General features: G+C 41.3%; 1 protein-coding gene across 3 annotated transcripts in view; it reads right to left on the reverse strand.

Annotated features, from left to right (window-relative positions):
* Positions 1–3669: 3669 nt before the first annotated feature.
* The window catches only part of sema3bl (sema domain, immunoglobulin domain (Ig), short basic domain, secreted, (semaphorin) 3bl), a 58771-nt gene continuing 45531 nt past the window's right edge, over positions 3670–16909 (reverse strand). Inside the window, exons 11-18 of one of the 3 annotated variants that reach the window (XR_004609710.1) lie at positions 16173–16404; positions 15945–16036; positions 15622–15663; positions 15281–15506; positions 12250–12380; positions 10805–11127; positions 9337–9542; positions 8914–9124 (exon numbers count right to left, since the gene is read on the reverse strand). Coding sequence is in view for 2 of the 3 variants with exons in the window: in XM_034536826.1 (XP_034392717.1) it covers positions 5001–5513; positions 12250–12380; positions 15281–15506; positions 15622–15663; positions 15945–16036; positions 16173–16404 (1236 nt within the window). In the remaining variant the exon portion in view is untranslated. The other 2 variants (XM_034536826.1, XM_034536827.1) reach the window with 2 other exon arrangements.

The raw sequence follows: 16909 nt of genomic DNA on the forward strand, positions 1-16909 counted from the left end.
GAGGGTGTGCACACCCACACAGAGCAAGGAGAAACACCAGAACTTTTGCAGACACACGTGTTATTGTGTTCGCGAATAGCTAACGGCTAACAAAACATCCAGAGTTGCGGCTACGCGGGCAAACAGCTTGATGAATTTAGTTTAGTTTGTTTTAAAGATTGTATGATGCAACAACTCCAAGACGATGGCCTGCATACATCACTGCTTATTTTACAAACCATTAGAGGGATTAAGCCAAATGTGTGGTGTATTTATGCAATCACACAATATGACAGTGGTCGTTGAAGACATACCTGCCGGAGATCTGCACTCTATTTAATGACCTTATCAGCATTTCTTATCTAAACCCCAAATGTCCAGTAGGTAATATACACTGAACCTAACATTCTTTCCCTCAAATGTATAAAAAAGACAAAGACATCCATACAATCAGAACTATTAAGTGAAAGCAGACATGGGGAATCAAGCAAGTCTATTTAACCCTGAAATGAAATGCCAGGTGTGCAGTCGCATGTTGTTGATTTAGTATTAAATAGATCAAGTCTTGGTTTCAGTGCAATACAAGCTATAGTTTAAAGAAATGGCTCATTTCGGAGCACCGCTGTTGCTGTCTCTGTTTATGTCACTGGTGCCGTTAGTCTGCCAAAGAAACACTAAATAGACTCCCTCCCACCCCTCTGAAACTTAAAGTTAAATTATGTATTAAAAAGAAAAGTCAGGATTCACGTATGTTAGAAAAAAAACCTTTTAATGCTGTTAATATGCATACAAGTACATAGCATGCATGGTAGAAAGATACTTAAATAACAACATAAATATGCATTTAAATTAGGCTCTGTCAGAGACCCCACAACCAGCACAACTTTACAGTAAAATAAAAAGGGACAGGTCAACTTGAGTTTTTTGTTTAAATCAAAGGATCCTTAAACATGTTAGCCTAAATTCTACATTGAGCATGTTGTTATGTTCAGTAAGACGTGTTTTTTTATGGGTAATGCTTGTTCTTGATGGCTAGTGCGATTTGTTGGACTTCTGACTCGCCAAGTACATAGTTGCCATAATTATGATCAATAATTATGATCAATAATATCGATGTTGTGACTGTTTTCCCTGCATTGTCTACTTTCACAGTCAAAAGCTGACTGAACCTATTGCTCTGCTTGATGTAGAGAAGCTGTGGTGGTCAGAGCATGTGTAGGCATTCAGTAATTAATTAGTGAACTTCCAATCAGGAGGAGCAACTAATCAGTGAAAATCAGCTGGTGTAGTTTGACATAGTGAGTAGCACAGTACGTCGAGAATCTTTGTCAAACTATTAATCAATTATATGTTGTTCCTGTAAAACTTTGGACATTAAGGCAGGACAAGTGCTGCAAATACAACATCTGTTTGAGATCAAATCTATAAAGTATTGACAAACGTCAATGAACTAGTTATAAAGAGTGGACACATTGAGAGTAAGGTACAAATATAAATGTGAGATGCACTTTCATAACACACTTTGTACAACTGTACAACAACTGCATTTCAAGGCTTTACAATGTGTGCTTCGAACATGAAAAAAAGCAAAAATTGCCAAAAACCGATCTGCATTTACTTTTTTCGGTTCCATAGTGATAGTTGCCGTAAAATGGAACTAGCAATTTTAACTTCTACAATTATACACACTTTCAGTTTACAATCATCAGTTATAATAGTTATATCTTAAACAGGTTTTTTTAATTTTCTGATTAAAGGGTCATGATGTGGCGATACAGCAAGAATGATAACAGACACAAAAATATCATCTTCATAGACTAGACCAGAAAGGACAAAGTAATCATGTAGTCGTTTCCATTACAAGACTAAAATATAACATTTTGAGGAGGGTGATTTTGAAGATTATTATTTATTTTTGTTCCCTGCCAATGGTCTCTTTGTTTCATGCATACCCTCCTCCTGTCACACATACACACTCCTATCTTTTTCTTCCTTTGGATAAACATCAGAAGCAATATTTGTAAAGAAAACACCATTAGTGGAGTCTGATAACCAGTCTCACAATCCTCAAACTAAGAAAATAAACTAAAATGCGTCCTTACTGGGAAAAATATGTCACCCTTTTAAAATACTCTCTGTATACTGGTGAATTGAAGGAAAATGGGTTTTAATATGTATTAAGATTTTCACAAGTCGCAAATACAGCCTTCACAAGACGCGTATAGTATAGTACCTTATTTAAAAAAAATATCTCTCTCCTTCTCCACATGTTCACTACTCTCTTTCTGTTGACCTTTTTAAGAAGTAATTCACACGCCATAAAGGTTACATGAAGGTCAACAAGTTCACTTGTGTTGTTCCCTGGTTACTTTTAAACAATTAGAGGGCTCCCAGAATACCTATACCATCTTCCATATGTACAAATATTACATGGATTTCCCCAGCTTGTGGTCATATTGGAGGTCCTCTTTAGCAACAGGCTATTTGTGAACAGCTGATTGTGTTTCTGATTGTGTTTTTCTGATGGTTTGCAGCAGTCATAAAATTAATCTGATTTCACCACTTGACCACCAATGTAATTGATCACAGTACAAATGTAGGCAAATATCAGCTTCAATTTCTTACGTATGACACAGATTAAAGATGCAAGATTAAATAAATATTAAGTAATTAATCTGGCAACTTTTAATATAAATATATATATATATATATATATATATATATATATATATATATATATATATATATATATATATAAAAGGGATATGTAACTCAAAAGGAGCTGCTTTACCTGTAGCTCTGAATACACTTTTCCTGCCTCTTCACTCACGATGTTGGGCTCCACCTCCCATGTACCACAAAGCACTCTTACACTGTACTCCATCTGACAATTACCTTGATTTGCCATATTTACTGTCAAAACTGTTTTCTCAAACTGTAATTGTTGGCGGTAACCGGTAGTCAGGAAGAAAGGGCAGTTTACATTGTTACAATGTTACAATGTACACATCTCACCATGTCAAAAGTCAGTTTTTTCTTTGTTTGTCCTGTCTCTTCACTGCTCTGTCCTAGCTCATTAAATAAATCAACCCTCCGTTCTCTCCCCCACTTTTTAACTGGAGAAGGAAAACCTCTTTTGGATTCAGTTGCCATGAAGGTTATATTTTAAAGATGATAACAATGTGGATTATAAAACCAGTGTTTACAAAGCAGAATGCATAAGAGGAATTGGCCTTTCCAGCTAAACCCTTCTAGAGAAACTGTGGGAAAATAATTGTTGTGGATGATTGAAGTGTGAGGTGAGGTTGGGTTATGTAATTTCTACTTTAGTGGATGATTTTTGAGTATTTATTTCGGGAAAAAAAACAGCCACAGTTCAGTTTTAGACTAAACAATTACTAAAGTAATTAAAATGTATGAGGAAACTATTTGAAAATAATTATTATTTGAAGGCCGACAAGCTGGATGGGTGTTACAGTCTCACAGACAACCGAGTTAAGGTTCAGAAGCATTCCCATGGAAGCAAATATGGGCGATTTGAACAGGGCCATTAGGTACATTCCAGGAGGTGTTACGGTATGTGCCCAAAAGGCATGAAAGTAAGCCACTGTGAAATATCCCTTTTAAGGGTCGGTGGAGGGGGAATCTTGATCTCTAGCTGGTGTTAATGGAAAGTTCAACCCACAGCAGTAACAATAAAGCAACGTGCCTTTAATCTGTTGAACCATCAACAGTCGTCTCATGGTAGCTTCCAGTTTGAGCTATTTGAGCTCATGCATTCAGTGTAATGGATGAGTGGGATTTCAGTTTTTGTATATGTGTGCATGAACAGTGGCAAGATCAGATACAGCAATGCCTGATTTCCACTGCATGGTTGGGCATGGGGTTATAGTATCAGGGTGGTAGAAAAACTGGAATTACCACTTTGCCTTTGAACCAGTCAAGTTGCAGATGACATCCATGTCGGTCGAAAATGTCATTCAATATGGATTCTTGAGTTGTGGCCACAGCAATGGTCGGTGCGGAAGCCTAAAAAGCACAAGGTACTATCCTAGGCTTTTGCAAATGAAAAAACAAAACAAATGAACGATTCTAAGCAAGTTGAGGCAAGCTGTTCCGTGCAGTGGAAATGCGGCATAATTGTCTTAGCCTGGGTGCATTGGTAGCATACGCCTCTTATAAATACACTGAAAACTCAGTTATGTCTTGAGCTAGAGTCACACATAAATATTTCATTATAAAAATGCCACGTGCAGAGGAAGGCTAGAAACACCGACCGTTGAATACTACGTTAGAACGATATGAATCCAGATATTGACTCACTGTGACAAAAAACTAATGGAAAGTAAGTGTATGTATCCATGTGTGTAAGAGCTGCACTTGGACACATACACTTACTCGCAGAAAGTTGGTATTTTGAAGTCCAAATATGCAGAGTAAGAAAATGCAATGTCTCTCTTTTTCAAACCCCAGTTAGTCAAGCGCAAACAGTGTTCATCAAAGAGACAGTCCACAGGCATGCGTACATTTCATAAATCTGAGATGTGTAAAGCTTTTATATGACTTGACGTCAAAGCAGTGTCTCTCATGTTCAACTGGAAAAGTATACAAGGGCAAACGTGTGTGAGAACTGGAGGAGTGCTTGGTACTCAAGATGTTTTTGAGTGTATTTGAAAGATTCTTTATAGCAACAACCTGTTCAGTTCAGTCGCAATCTCTTTTTGTGCCGTCTTTCAAGACAGACAACACTTCTATGTTTAGGGGGCCCTTTACAGAGAGCCGGCCCCTAACACTTGATCTACACATTCACTGATTTCCATAAAATCCATTCTGTTAGGTTTAATCACCAAAGCAGGTGCTCTGTTGCATTCAACCTCATTCTTTCACATCCAAGTGCCAAAGTTTCAACTGTTGGGGGAGTTGAAGCTGGTCTTGACCCTTTTTGCTGGCCCATTCATTTTGTCCTGTACTGTAATCTTTGTCCCTTCTTTAACCCCTCTCCCCTGCTTGCTTTCTCTTCGTTACTCCTCCCATGCGCTGAGATCTCTCGGCGTCCGGTTGCGTTCGCCAGAGCTCTTGCTACGTGCCTTCCTGGCGCTCTCCTGCGCTTGGCGGTGTTTCTCCAGCATGCTCTTGTGTTTCCTCCTCAGCTTGTCGTTGCACCACATCCTCTCGCAGTACTCCTCCACATGCGGCAGGTTCGACGGCCCAATCAGCTGCATGATATCCTTGAACCATGTACGTGATTGGCCAATTTGGCTTGATGAGCCGCCCCTGCTGTAGGCACTGCAGGGCATCCAGGCCCTGTAACTCCCTGTGGACCGGTCTTTGAACGAGTCAGAGAAGCCAGCGGTGTCGCGGGCCATGAGCTCATCCACAGTCTCCCCTTGGAGGACTTCGAGGGTGAGGCGGGTCAGGGTCTGCATGAAGCCATGCTCTCGAGAGCGGCAGATGTAGACGCCTTCATCCTGGTGGAAGAGACGACGAAACAGGAGGCCTTGCTCCGTAGACATCACACGTTCGTCCAGCTTCACCTGGGTGAGGAAGAGGAAGAATGTGTCTAATTTTTGCTTTTATACATAAATGATGGAACAATATACTTTTAAGATTCTAAGACATGATGTTGGGACGCAGATATATTTTACACCTTTTAAGCAGCAAAGTGTCTGTAAAGTTGCGAGCCAACACTGTAAGAATGTCCCCGTTAAATTACAGTCAACAGCTGGCAGCTACTGCAATCAACTGCAATTCTACAGCATAATTACTGTAATTTACAACTGTACAAAATATTACAGTACAGTACTGTATAGAAAATGTATTTATCGTAGTGTCCATGAACCGTTAATTACCATAAAATGTATTACAGTACTGTACAATGTATATTTACAGTGAAACTGCTAAAACCTAATTATTTAAAAAGTTACATTCCAAAATTAAACATCAGAAAATTGCTAGCAGAAAAACGACTCAAACAAAAGATGGCCTTACAATAATACACTTTTATTAAAACCAATGCAGTGTCAACCACAATCAAATACAATTATACATTGATCACAATTTTGAAAAATACAAATAAAAGTACATTCAAACCCATTAATAGCAAAACATTTTTTAAGTAATTACCTTATTGTACAATACAATCAGACAAGAACACTGAATAATGTTAAACAGATTCCCAATAATATATAACTCAACAAATACCATTTGTAAAAAAAAAAATAAGTTCCACATTCAATGGATAGCTCCAAGGCATGCAACACATTAATGTCAGATAGTAACTCGAAGTGACAGTATATGCCCCTTTGGGTAAAAAGGTAAGGCCACTGCAATCTGAAATCTTCAATGGAAGGGGCTGGTGTCTGATTGATGTGGCTAGGCTGAAGACAGAATGTTGTTTTTATGAGGTTTATCACTTCTGCCTTTTGAGGTTTATCATTTCGCCACCGTGAATACCTTCCTGGCTGTAGATCTTCACCAATTGTTGCCACTGTCTGTGTTTCTTCTGGTGGCAGTTCCGGCTGAGCATCCGTAAGAATAATTTGGCTTCTGCAGTTGTCCTTCAAACAGCCTTGATGATCTGAGTCGTTTTAATGTCCTTGCACGGTTAAAGCACTACAAAGGAGTGAAGTAAAGCCTTCACCAATGACGACACCTCCTGCTGTCTTATCGGAAAAACTATTTGGGTACTGCCTAACTACGTTTCTGCCAATTGTCAGACATTTATTACATGCAAGGTTAGTCTCGTACCTTGCGAATTTTATCCACAATGATTCGTATCATATGGCTTTGCTTGTCAGGAGCTCTTGCGGTTGGCAATGGCTGACTGCACTTCCTCTGGCATTTGAGCCCATGGAACTTTAAGTTTTCTGAGCATTTCCTGGACACGATTGGCTCAAAGTACACGGTAATGATGCTCGAAAGGGCCGCAAGTCCGGCTCCGTGGTTGTCCGAACCGGTGCGTGCCAAGAGAGCCACTATGCAAGTACGAAAATCCAAACACGCTGACAACCTGCTCGCCTATCCCTCTTTTCTATCCTCTCATCCTTCTCTGCCTCTATCTCTGCAGCCAAAAACTTGTTCTACCAATCCAGAATCGAATCCTCTTTTTCGAACCCCAAAAAACTCCAACCTCCTTGATCCCCCCCCATGTCCACCTCCTCCTTCCACCCTTCTACCAAGCCACTTTGTTGACTACTTTACAAAAAATATAGATGACATACACTCCTCATTTACTAATCCATCTTCTATAATTACACCTCCATTAACTTCATCTTCTTCCCCTTCGCTTTCCTCTTTCACCCCCTTGTCTCCCAATCAAGTTATTACCTTGGTAACCTCCGCCCGCCCGACCACCTGCCCCCTTGACACCATCCCAGCTCACATTCTCCAGTCTGTTGCTCCCGACTCTCTTCCCTTTCTCACCCATCTTATTAACACCTCCCTCTCAACTGGCTGTTTCCCTCACTCTCTGAAGGAGGCAAGAGTTAACCCTCTCCTGAAGAAACCCACTCTCAACCCGTCTGAAGTCAACAACTACAGACCTGTATCTCTCCTTCTTCCTTTCCAAAACTCTAGAGCGAGCTATCTTTAACCAAGTCTCCTCCTTTCTCCACCATAATAATCTTCTTGACCCTCACCAGTCTGGATTCAAGGCAGGCCACTCAACAGAGACTGCCCTCCTTGCTGTGTCCGAGCAGCTTCACACTGCTAGAGCAGCCTCTCTCTCTCCTTTGTCCTTATCCTTCTAGACCTTTCTGCTGCCTTTGACACCGTGAACCACCAGATCCTTATTTCCTCCCTCCAGGACCTGGGTATCTCAGGCACTGCGCTCTCCCTCTTCTCATCCTACCTCAATGATCGCACTTACCGGGTAACCTGGAGAGGATCTGTGTCTGAGCCTTGTCCTCTCACTACTGGGATCCCTCAGGGCTCAGTCCTGGGTCCTCTCCTCTTCTCTCTGTACACCGACTCTCTCGGCTCTGTAATTCGCTCGCATGGCTTCTCCTACCATAGCTACGCTGATGACACCCAACTGATCCTCTCGTTTCCCCAGTCTGAAACGCAGGTAGCAGCATGAATCTCTGCCTGTCTGACTGACATCTCTCAATGGATGTCCGCACACCACCTGAAAATTAACCCTGACAAGACTGAACTACTTTACCTTCCAGGAAAAGGCTCTCCTACCCACGACCTGACTATTACCTTCAACTCAGTGTTGGCCCCGACGCCGACTGCCACGAACCTCGGTGTGACACTTGACAGTCAACTCTCCCTGACTGCCAACATTACCGCAACAACACGCTCCTGTAGGTACATGCTGTACAACATCAGGAGAATACCACCTTTTCTAACTCAGAAAGCAGCACAGGTTCTGGTCCAGGCTCTGATCATCTCGCGTCTAGACTACTGTAACTCCCTCCTGGCAGGTCTACCTGCTAATGCCATTTGACCTCTACAGCTCATCCAGAATGCAACAGCTCGACTGGTCTTTAACCTCCCGAAATTTACCCACACTACACCGCTCCTCCGCGACCTTCACTGGTTACCGGTCACCGCCCGCATCCGCTTCAAAACATTGGTACTTGCGTACCATGCTGCGAACACATCGGGTCCAGTCTACGTCCAGGACATGGTAAAACCGTACATCCTAGCTCGTTCACTTCACTCGGCTTCTGCCAATCGGCTTGTAGCTCCGTCACTGCGAGCTAAACACTCAACAAAGTCACGACTGTTTGCTGTGCTGGCTCCTCAATGGTTGAATGAGCTCCCCATTGACATCAGGACAGCAGAAAGTCTCTACACCTTCCGTCGCAAACTAAAAACACATCTTTTTGGACTATACCTTGAATAGGGAAGGTAGCACCGTAGTAGCACTTAAATGGCTCTTACTGATAGCACTTTGTAGTTTAACTTTATTGAAGAAATTGTGCTTTCTTGATTCTTGTTGTTCTGAGTTTGTACTCATGGTTTAATAAACTTATTGTAAGTCGCTTTGGATAAAAGCGTCAGCTAAATGACATGTAATGTGAAGAGCTTAACAGTGAAGATAAAGTAGAACAAGGCAATAGACTGGAACCCAAAGACGGACTTGTATGTGTTGAGTCAACTTGCTAAATTTGGACATCAAGGTTGACGGTCGTAGTTTCTGAAACATAAACGTACATTAATAAAAGTACATTACAATATTTGTCCCGTATGCAAATTGATATCATAAACACTAGTGATAGTGAATTTGCGTGGCAATTAATTAATTGATTGTTCATTGCATATTTCAGAGTAGTGTTAACAGCATTGTTTTTTTACTGTAGCTTTAACTGGACAGGAAGACTACTAACTTGATTGATAATAATTACCCACTTTGAATGCTTCCAGAAGTTTCCGTTGCAGTATAACAGACAAAAGGTCTCTGTCATCCTGCTGTACATATTTGAGGTCTTCTATTGATTCCACACCACAGCTTTGAAGTGCAGTGATAACCTGCTGTTGAGTATCCTCAAACAGGTTGGGCAAAACTTTGAGGATGACCTTTACTTGCTCACCGATGGATGACATAAATCTAAAATCTGGGGACAGAATGGTGAAGAGTAAGAAAAGACATGCCAAACAGAATATTTAGGCAGTGGGTACTAATCAAGCAGCTCTGCTCGACTGACACAATGGTAGGCTTCCTGTAATGGTGTAATGTGATATGCGTTATTGTAAGGTTGACTTACAGCCTGATATACCTCAGTGATAAAGTACACTGCTGAATTCTTATGAATCACCACCTTTCTGATATTTTTTACTACTAGGCCATCATCATTACAATGTCCCTTTTACGGTCACATTATGACTAATGAGGGTAGATGAGCAACTGAATGTCTTATTGTATCATTGTAGTCTCCCACGATGAATTCAGTTCCCTACTCTACCACAACAAACGGTGGGAATAAACTCCCAGCTCTTGGGAAAGACTGAAAAAGCTGATGTTATGCAGCTTTTTTGCACACTGCTTGAAGTAAGTATGCTTACTTTCAAATCTTAATGTCCACAGACGGGCGAGTGGCCCAAAGAGCATTAGGCATACAACTATGAGTTTGCATTTGCCAGACATGTGCAAATGTACTGCTGCAGGTCTAAACACATATGCTGCAAGTTATCATCTTTATATTGCAGCCTAAAGGGCTTTACAGCTAAATATATTACATCTACTCTCACACAGGATAAAACAATTATGTCAAAACAGAGTAGGTCAGTTAACTGTGAGCTCTATGACTTCAGTGCACATGTCAATCAACGTTTTAGCTCTTATTTGCATCAACTTGCATCATATCCAAGCATCCTCGTTGTGAGAAAAGATCCTAAAAATATTTTTATTTGAAATAACATTTGCCCCTACGGTAAATTGTAAAATAGAGTTCAGCCCTTTCACATAAGTTTGAGATTTTACAACATGAATAAGGAATCATATTTTACGTAGGACCTTTGATTTAACTAAATTAACAGAAAATGCTGTAGCCAAAGTTAACATCAATGCATCAATGTTAAATGAATATGACCAAGATAACGTTAGCTGACTTAACTCTGCTTGTTGATTCAATTGCTGAGAAATGTGTCGGGTGTCTATAAAAATTAAACAACTCTCGCTGGTGACACGGTTCGACAGAAGGATAATGATATAAAATGTTGTGACTAGAGTAACGCTAAGGTGTGCTAGCTAAAGTTAGCTGGAAGCGTCATGCGTGCTGGCCACATGCAGTTAACAACAAGTCACGCTTTCAGCAAAAAAAAATCAAGAACAAAAAAAGACAACACAGTGATGCTGACTTTGATGACATCATGTTACCTTTTTCAGTGAGCCACAGGGGCAGCATGGACTACGGGGTCCGCTGCGCTATTTGGAGGCCAGGTGGAGCAGCAGGTGGTGCTCGGTCCACTTGGTTCAGAATCCGATGAAAATAGTCTTCTCTGAATTTACTCTTCTTATTCTTCCACCCTGAATATAATCACGGATCTATGATGGCTAAGGCTTTCTCTTCATTGTTTTTACGTTGACTAAGTTCCAAATAAGCAGTAGACACTTGATGCAATGTGATTTTGAAGAGTAATGGGTGGACTTAGTCAACTGAAAAAGGAATAAATACTGTAGTATACTGCAAGATTGGTGCGCTGTAAAAAAAAAAATTCCAAACTTGACTTTTGCTCTTTTCCACTGTATTTATGAAGAACAGTACATTACTGTTTGTTTCCTATATTTTACAGCAATTTCTCACTGAAGTATATTATTTGAAAAATTCAAACAAAATTGAATATCACAAATGATTGCTTTTGCAAGAAATGTGCTTTTGTGGTGTACATAAAAGTTCCAATTCCTTTTTACTATAAATGCAGATTGTAAGTGAATAAACAATAACCCAGTGACAAAGAATGGGTTTTAAAGCCCCCGTATAGCTTCTTTTAAATTATTCTGATGATGGACGTCTTTGTTTATGGATACATTCTTTTCAAAACTGTGCTTTCAACGTGTTGCTGTCTATTTTATAGTTTGTTTGATACAAACAAACTATAAAACAGAGATCAGGAATATGTTGGAGAGAAGCATTTAGTCCACAGAAAGGGGGTGAACTTGGGTCTCTCAGCTTGAATAGCAACAGCAAGAATGCATCATAAAATCAAGTCACTGTCTCTTTCCTTTCAGTCTCTCTTTATGTCCTTAACCCACCCAGAGTCTCTCATCTATCAATTCAAACCTTCTCTTCTGTATCCACCTCCTACCCCCCTTCAGATTCCATTCCTCCACTTGTCGACCTATCCCTCCATGCCAATATAAACATGGCAGCTAGAGTGGCAGCCAAATGTTTATTTGCACGAAATGGAGAGAAGTGGTAATGCCTATACTTGCAGGCTCTCGGTTAAGCTTGGAGAAACATATCCTAAAACAAGTGAATGATTACTGGGGCCGTGCTTTAAAAAGACTTTGCATTGCTATGTTTAAGTCACAGTGACAGATAGATATTGAGTGACACTTCAGCTTTCAGTGGCATACCGTCAGGGTTTGAATCAGATGGTAGAGGGGTTGTGCATTTTGCTTTGAAATTGAATTGCTTAATTTCAACCTTATGTCAAATGGCTGTTGAATGTGTCAACCACGTGCCAAATTCACATGCAAATCTCACTTCAAAAGGCAATTACTCTGGCCACTGTTGGCCGTTCATCCCCTCGTCTGTCTCCCAAAGCCCCCCCCCCCCCCATCATCTTAATTGATTGATCTGATGGCTCTTATCGTCTTACCTCCTCCTTGCGGTCATCCCGTTGGACGAGCCAGGTAACAGTAGCTTGTGGGGAGCGAGGAACGCACTCCAGGAAGGTGCTGTTGTTCTCGGTCCCATACACCACTTTGTCTTCCGTCATGTCTATGTCCTCTGATGAATAGAGAGATTATTTGAAAGAATAAAAATGAAGACTATAAAGGTATGCAAAAGTAAAGGGCTTAACTCCTGATATGGGTTAGACCCTCTCTACAGAGATCTACTGTATGCATAGCATATATGTAGGCATCCCCAAGTAAGCTTAAAAGTCCTCGAGAGCACCAGTGTGAACCATGTGCATGTGAGACAGTTTCACACATCCCCAACTGAATTTAGTGGTGAAGACAAAAATAAAAGATGAGGATGTGATACTAAAATAAAAAAAGCAAAGCATTTTTCATTCCACATCGACTTAAAACACACAAAAGAAAATATGTTAATCAACAAGTTTTAAAAGGCGATGATACTCGAGGCAGACGGTGCCAGGCAATCTCATTCCCCTTGGCAGTCTTTGTGCGAAGCTAAACTAACCGGCTGCTGGCTTTACCTTGATATTTATGCTGCAGACATTAGAGTAGAATCAAACTCTCAGCAAGAAAGCAAAGCTTTTCTAAAAACGTCTGCAGATACTATCAGTGGGATATGAAAGAGGTTTGAGCACATAGTTGGTAATCCAGGCAGTATCGGTCCCTGTACCTTATGTAAAGTTTGGAGAAAATCTCTAACAAATAGCGTACGTCTAAAGTTATAGAATGACGTTTCAATCTAAACAAAGACAACACATACCTCTGGGACTTTTACCAACACAACAAATTGACACCTTGGCACAAAGACACCTCATGAAACGTGGGTTCATCCAAAGGCCTTGAGGCAGGCATATTTCATCACCTCAGTACCGTACCTACACTCAAAGCAAACACACATCCAACAAACGCACACTCTTTCTTCTATGTCTTCACAGCTTTGTTCTTTCGTTGTCTTTTTTGTCTGCCTTCAAACTTTTTCATACCTTCACCTTCACATCTCATTTAACTTTTTTCTCCTGCTCATGTCTTTCTACTTTTTTGTTTGTTATTGCTTTTAATAGGATCGCCGATGGCTTTAGATAACCTCAGTTTGAGTTCATCTGTCAATCTCTCAGCCCTAACACTCACTCACTCACTCACTCACTCACTCACTCACTCACTCATCTTTAATTCTGTCTTCCTATACCTTCTTGAGGATGACAGCAAAAATATGGAGATCTTGTCACAGTTCAACTATCTCTCCATTCTGTATTACCTCGTCAGCTCTATCACTCTCACCGGCTCTCTCTGGTATATAAACCCCAGATTCACTCACTCTCACTGCCAGATCGTTATCCGCATTAATGCCAGACTCTCCAGCAACTACTCTCCGACGGCTCTCCCGGTGCCGACCCTGCCATTCATACCTCCCTGCCTTGTCTCTGGAACACCGCCATAGCCTTCTGTCCTCTGGTTCCTCCCAGATTATTTCCTCGAAGCAGATCCTGTTTAACTATACAGTAGGTCCAGAGACTGTTTGTATTTCGTTGAATCTGCCTGGAATAAAGTTAATCGAAACTATTTTGGAATACTGCCGTACTGCATTTGGGTCCTTAACACCCCCTGTTACAGATCTGTTTGTCTCATAAAGCTCAAAAGTATGTACGATCTGGTGATACGTTTTGTTCTAAGTGCACTACATGTGTAGTATGTAAATATCCATGTGTTGTTGAGAAGAACATGTATTTTCTGTCTAATATCCTGTCCAACATATTTCTTATACAGCTGGATAAACTGCCAGTACAGATCTGACTCATCACCTAAACACTCTTTGGCTTTCATCTGGGGAGAGAGGCACTAGTACAGCCTTGACTAACAAAGTTCAGAACATGACTTTCACCTAAGAAATGTAAGTTATCCAGCTTGTAGGATATTTAGAAGTAATTAGGGTTGTTTACTCGCCTATCATAATGCTGCATTCGCACCAAAAGCCTTGCAAATATTTCGCATGCAAAGTCAATGCACAGAGGTGAATGGATGCAAATAAAGCACATTTTTGCCGGGCATAGCGCAACGTGAAAAATTAGCCCGACGCTGAGTTGCGAAAGCCAATCAGCGTTGAGATGCTGCGCCTGTCATCACTGATGTTCCGACGTTTGTGGGATGTTCACAACAATTATAAAGCAGAAATAGTGGTTATTTCTTCCATCGTGGATGGCGGAAATTATAACTGTTTCCACGGAGTAAAGCCACGGAGATAAGCCACGCCCCCTCTCCGGCGCGAATAAACCACAAATAGTCGGGCTAGTAAAGAGTTGTGAATATTCAGCTTTCCTTTTCCTCTCAATGTTACTCTTCAATTCTAAATAATGGAGCAGAGGCCACATCCTAACCTGAACCTTTCTAAGACACCCACCCTTTAAAACAGTTTGACCACTTGTATTTTCCAATTTGTCTGTGATGTTTAACAAATAGTTAGCTATTTTGGAAAACTAACTGGGTCTTCAAATCACCATTATATCAGGCTGACAGTTCAGATCTTTCTTTGTGTACCGTGCATTAAGGTAGAATTTGGGATTAATGTTTTGAGAAATGCTTTCCAAGAATTGGATGAGAAGAGCAATACCACTCCCATATCGTTATGGTGAATGTCAAGCTACAGCCAGCAGCTGGTTAGCTTTGCGTAAAGTCTGGATGCAAGTGGAAACAGATGGCCTGGCTCTGTGTCTAACGGTGATGGTAAGTCTGACTATTAGGATGTCTAAAGCTCATTAATTAATATGTTATATCTAGTTTGTTTAATCCATCCAAAAAAGGGTAAAAGCTGCCTACAAAGGACTAGTATTTGGCCAGGTGCGGTGACTTCCTGGAGTCTCGTCTCCGCCGGTTGCCTGGGAACCTCACAGTTGCAACAAGACTCCAGGAAGTCACTGAAACCAGCCAAGAAGCGGAACTTCATAATAATAACAAAAATGGCACAAACAAAGAGTTTAAAAAGGTCACACGTACCACTCAGATTCTGATCTACACACTGTAGCACAGGGTTTCCATGCCTGATGTCCTGTCTGCGGTAGCGGCGTTTGCTGTTGGGTGTGTACCGTGCACACAATGACCCGTCCCAGGCGCAGTACGGATCTCTGGCCAGGCAGCACTCGGCGCAGGCCTTCCCATAAGTCTCACAGCGATGCAACTTAACCTGCGCCACACCGGCTGGAGAGCCGACATACAGGGCTTGCTGTTTGAAATCATGAGGGGAGGAGAAAAACGGGCTTAAGACGAGATGTTTGTTGGTAACAATAAGATAATAGAGGTGAGCGTTCAAGTTAGTAAGAGCAGTCATATTAACTTACCCGTTTCACGGATATGTCCATCGATGTTATTGGAGTTGGCACCTGCAACAATGAAAATGATTGAGGTATTTCACAATGTGCGAAAAGGCTTGCAATTAGAAAAGCAATGCAATTATTTCTTAAAGAGGAGAAATTAATGTGAAAAGGTTTTTATTTTAAGACATCTCAGCGGTTCCTTATCTGTTGACTACAAAGAGGGTTTAAGATACTTCGTAAAAGAAATATGATGAATGGCTGCTTCTTCAATGTGGACTGAAATAAACTAATGGGGGGAAAAAGAGAACAGAGAGAATGAAAAAGACACCCGATGGGGTAAAACGTACTTTGAAGACTTGTAGCTCCTCCAGTGTGACCTCCTCTGTCTCCAGGCTGTTTCCACTGTGCAGGGCTAGGACCTTTAATACTGTGCCAACATCTGAAAGACACAAGCATGTATCATACGTGACAAGGGTTACAGAACAGGAACAGATTGTTTCCTGTTATCACATATTATTCTGACACAATAATCTAGGTTCCCCACAGGGCTTGACTTAGTTACACGCTCGTATTACCTGTGCCAATGAACATAACGTCATACTGGCCGTCCTCTGCTTCCACCCGGTCCACCACGATTTGTTTCAGCTTGTAAGGAATGTTTGTCTTTACAAGCACGGGCTGGCGCAGAGCGGGATACACCGGCCGCCACATCAATGGGTGGCTGCGGGCAAACTGCAGCACGGAATCAGGGAAGTCCTTTGTGCTGCCAAACTCTCTGCCTGGCTGGTTGGTGATCTTACTTGGGCACTGGAGAGGTAGAGAGAGGGATGAGAGAGATGTGGAGAAACAAAAGGGAATGGGAGATGGGTTAAAAAAAACATTTTGGTAAAAGTATGATGGTAAAATCTTTGGTTGGCTCAATGCAGACGCTACACCGGAAGAGAGAGAATGGATGCAGACAGAAGCAAGACACAAGAAAGCAACATTCTGGCCATCCCCAACACGACCATCCTGTTAGTTCTCCCGAGAGAAATGTGGCCTTATCATACAGCTGATGATCATCGTAGAGCCTCCTGGGTGAACCCTCCATTAGCTGATTTATGGTGCCTGAAAACTTTGGATGAAAGTTCAAAAGCACAGTCGTAAAGTTATGTGTTTGAAAGCAGTCTATGGAGGCGGAGTTTGTTGTTAGTAAAAATCCTCTCCTTTGTGTTCTTGTAGGAATGAGACCATTAATGTGATGGTACTTGGCTGTGATACTGCACCACCTGTATCCTCAAAGAATGGAGGGGCTCGAAACACTGTCCAAATA

Source organism: Cyclopterus lumpus, chromosome 7 (assembly GCF_009769545.1).
Source record: "Cyclopterus lumpus isolate fCycLum1 chromosome 7, fCycLum1.pri, whole genome shotgun sequence".
NCBI lineage: Eukaryota > Metazoa > Chordata > Actinopteri > Perciformes > Cyclopteridae > Cyclopterus > Cyclopterus lumpus.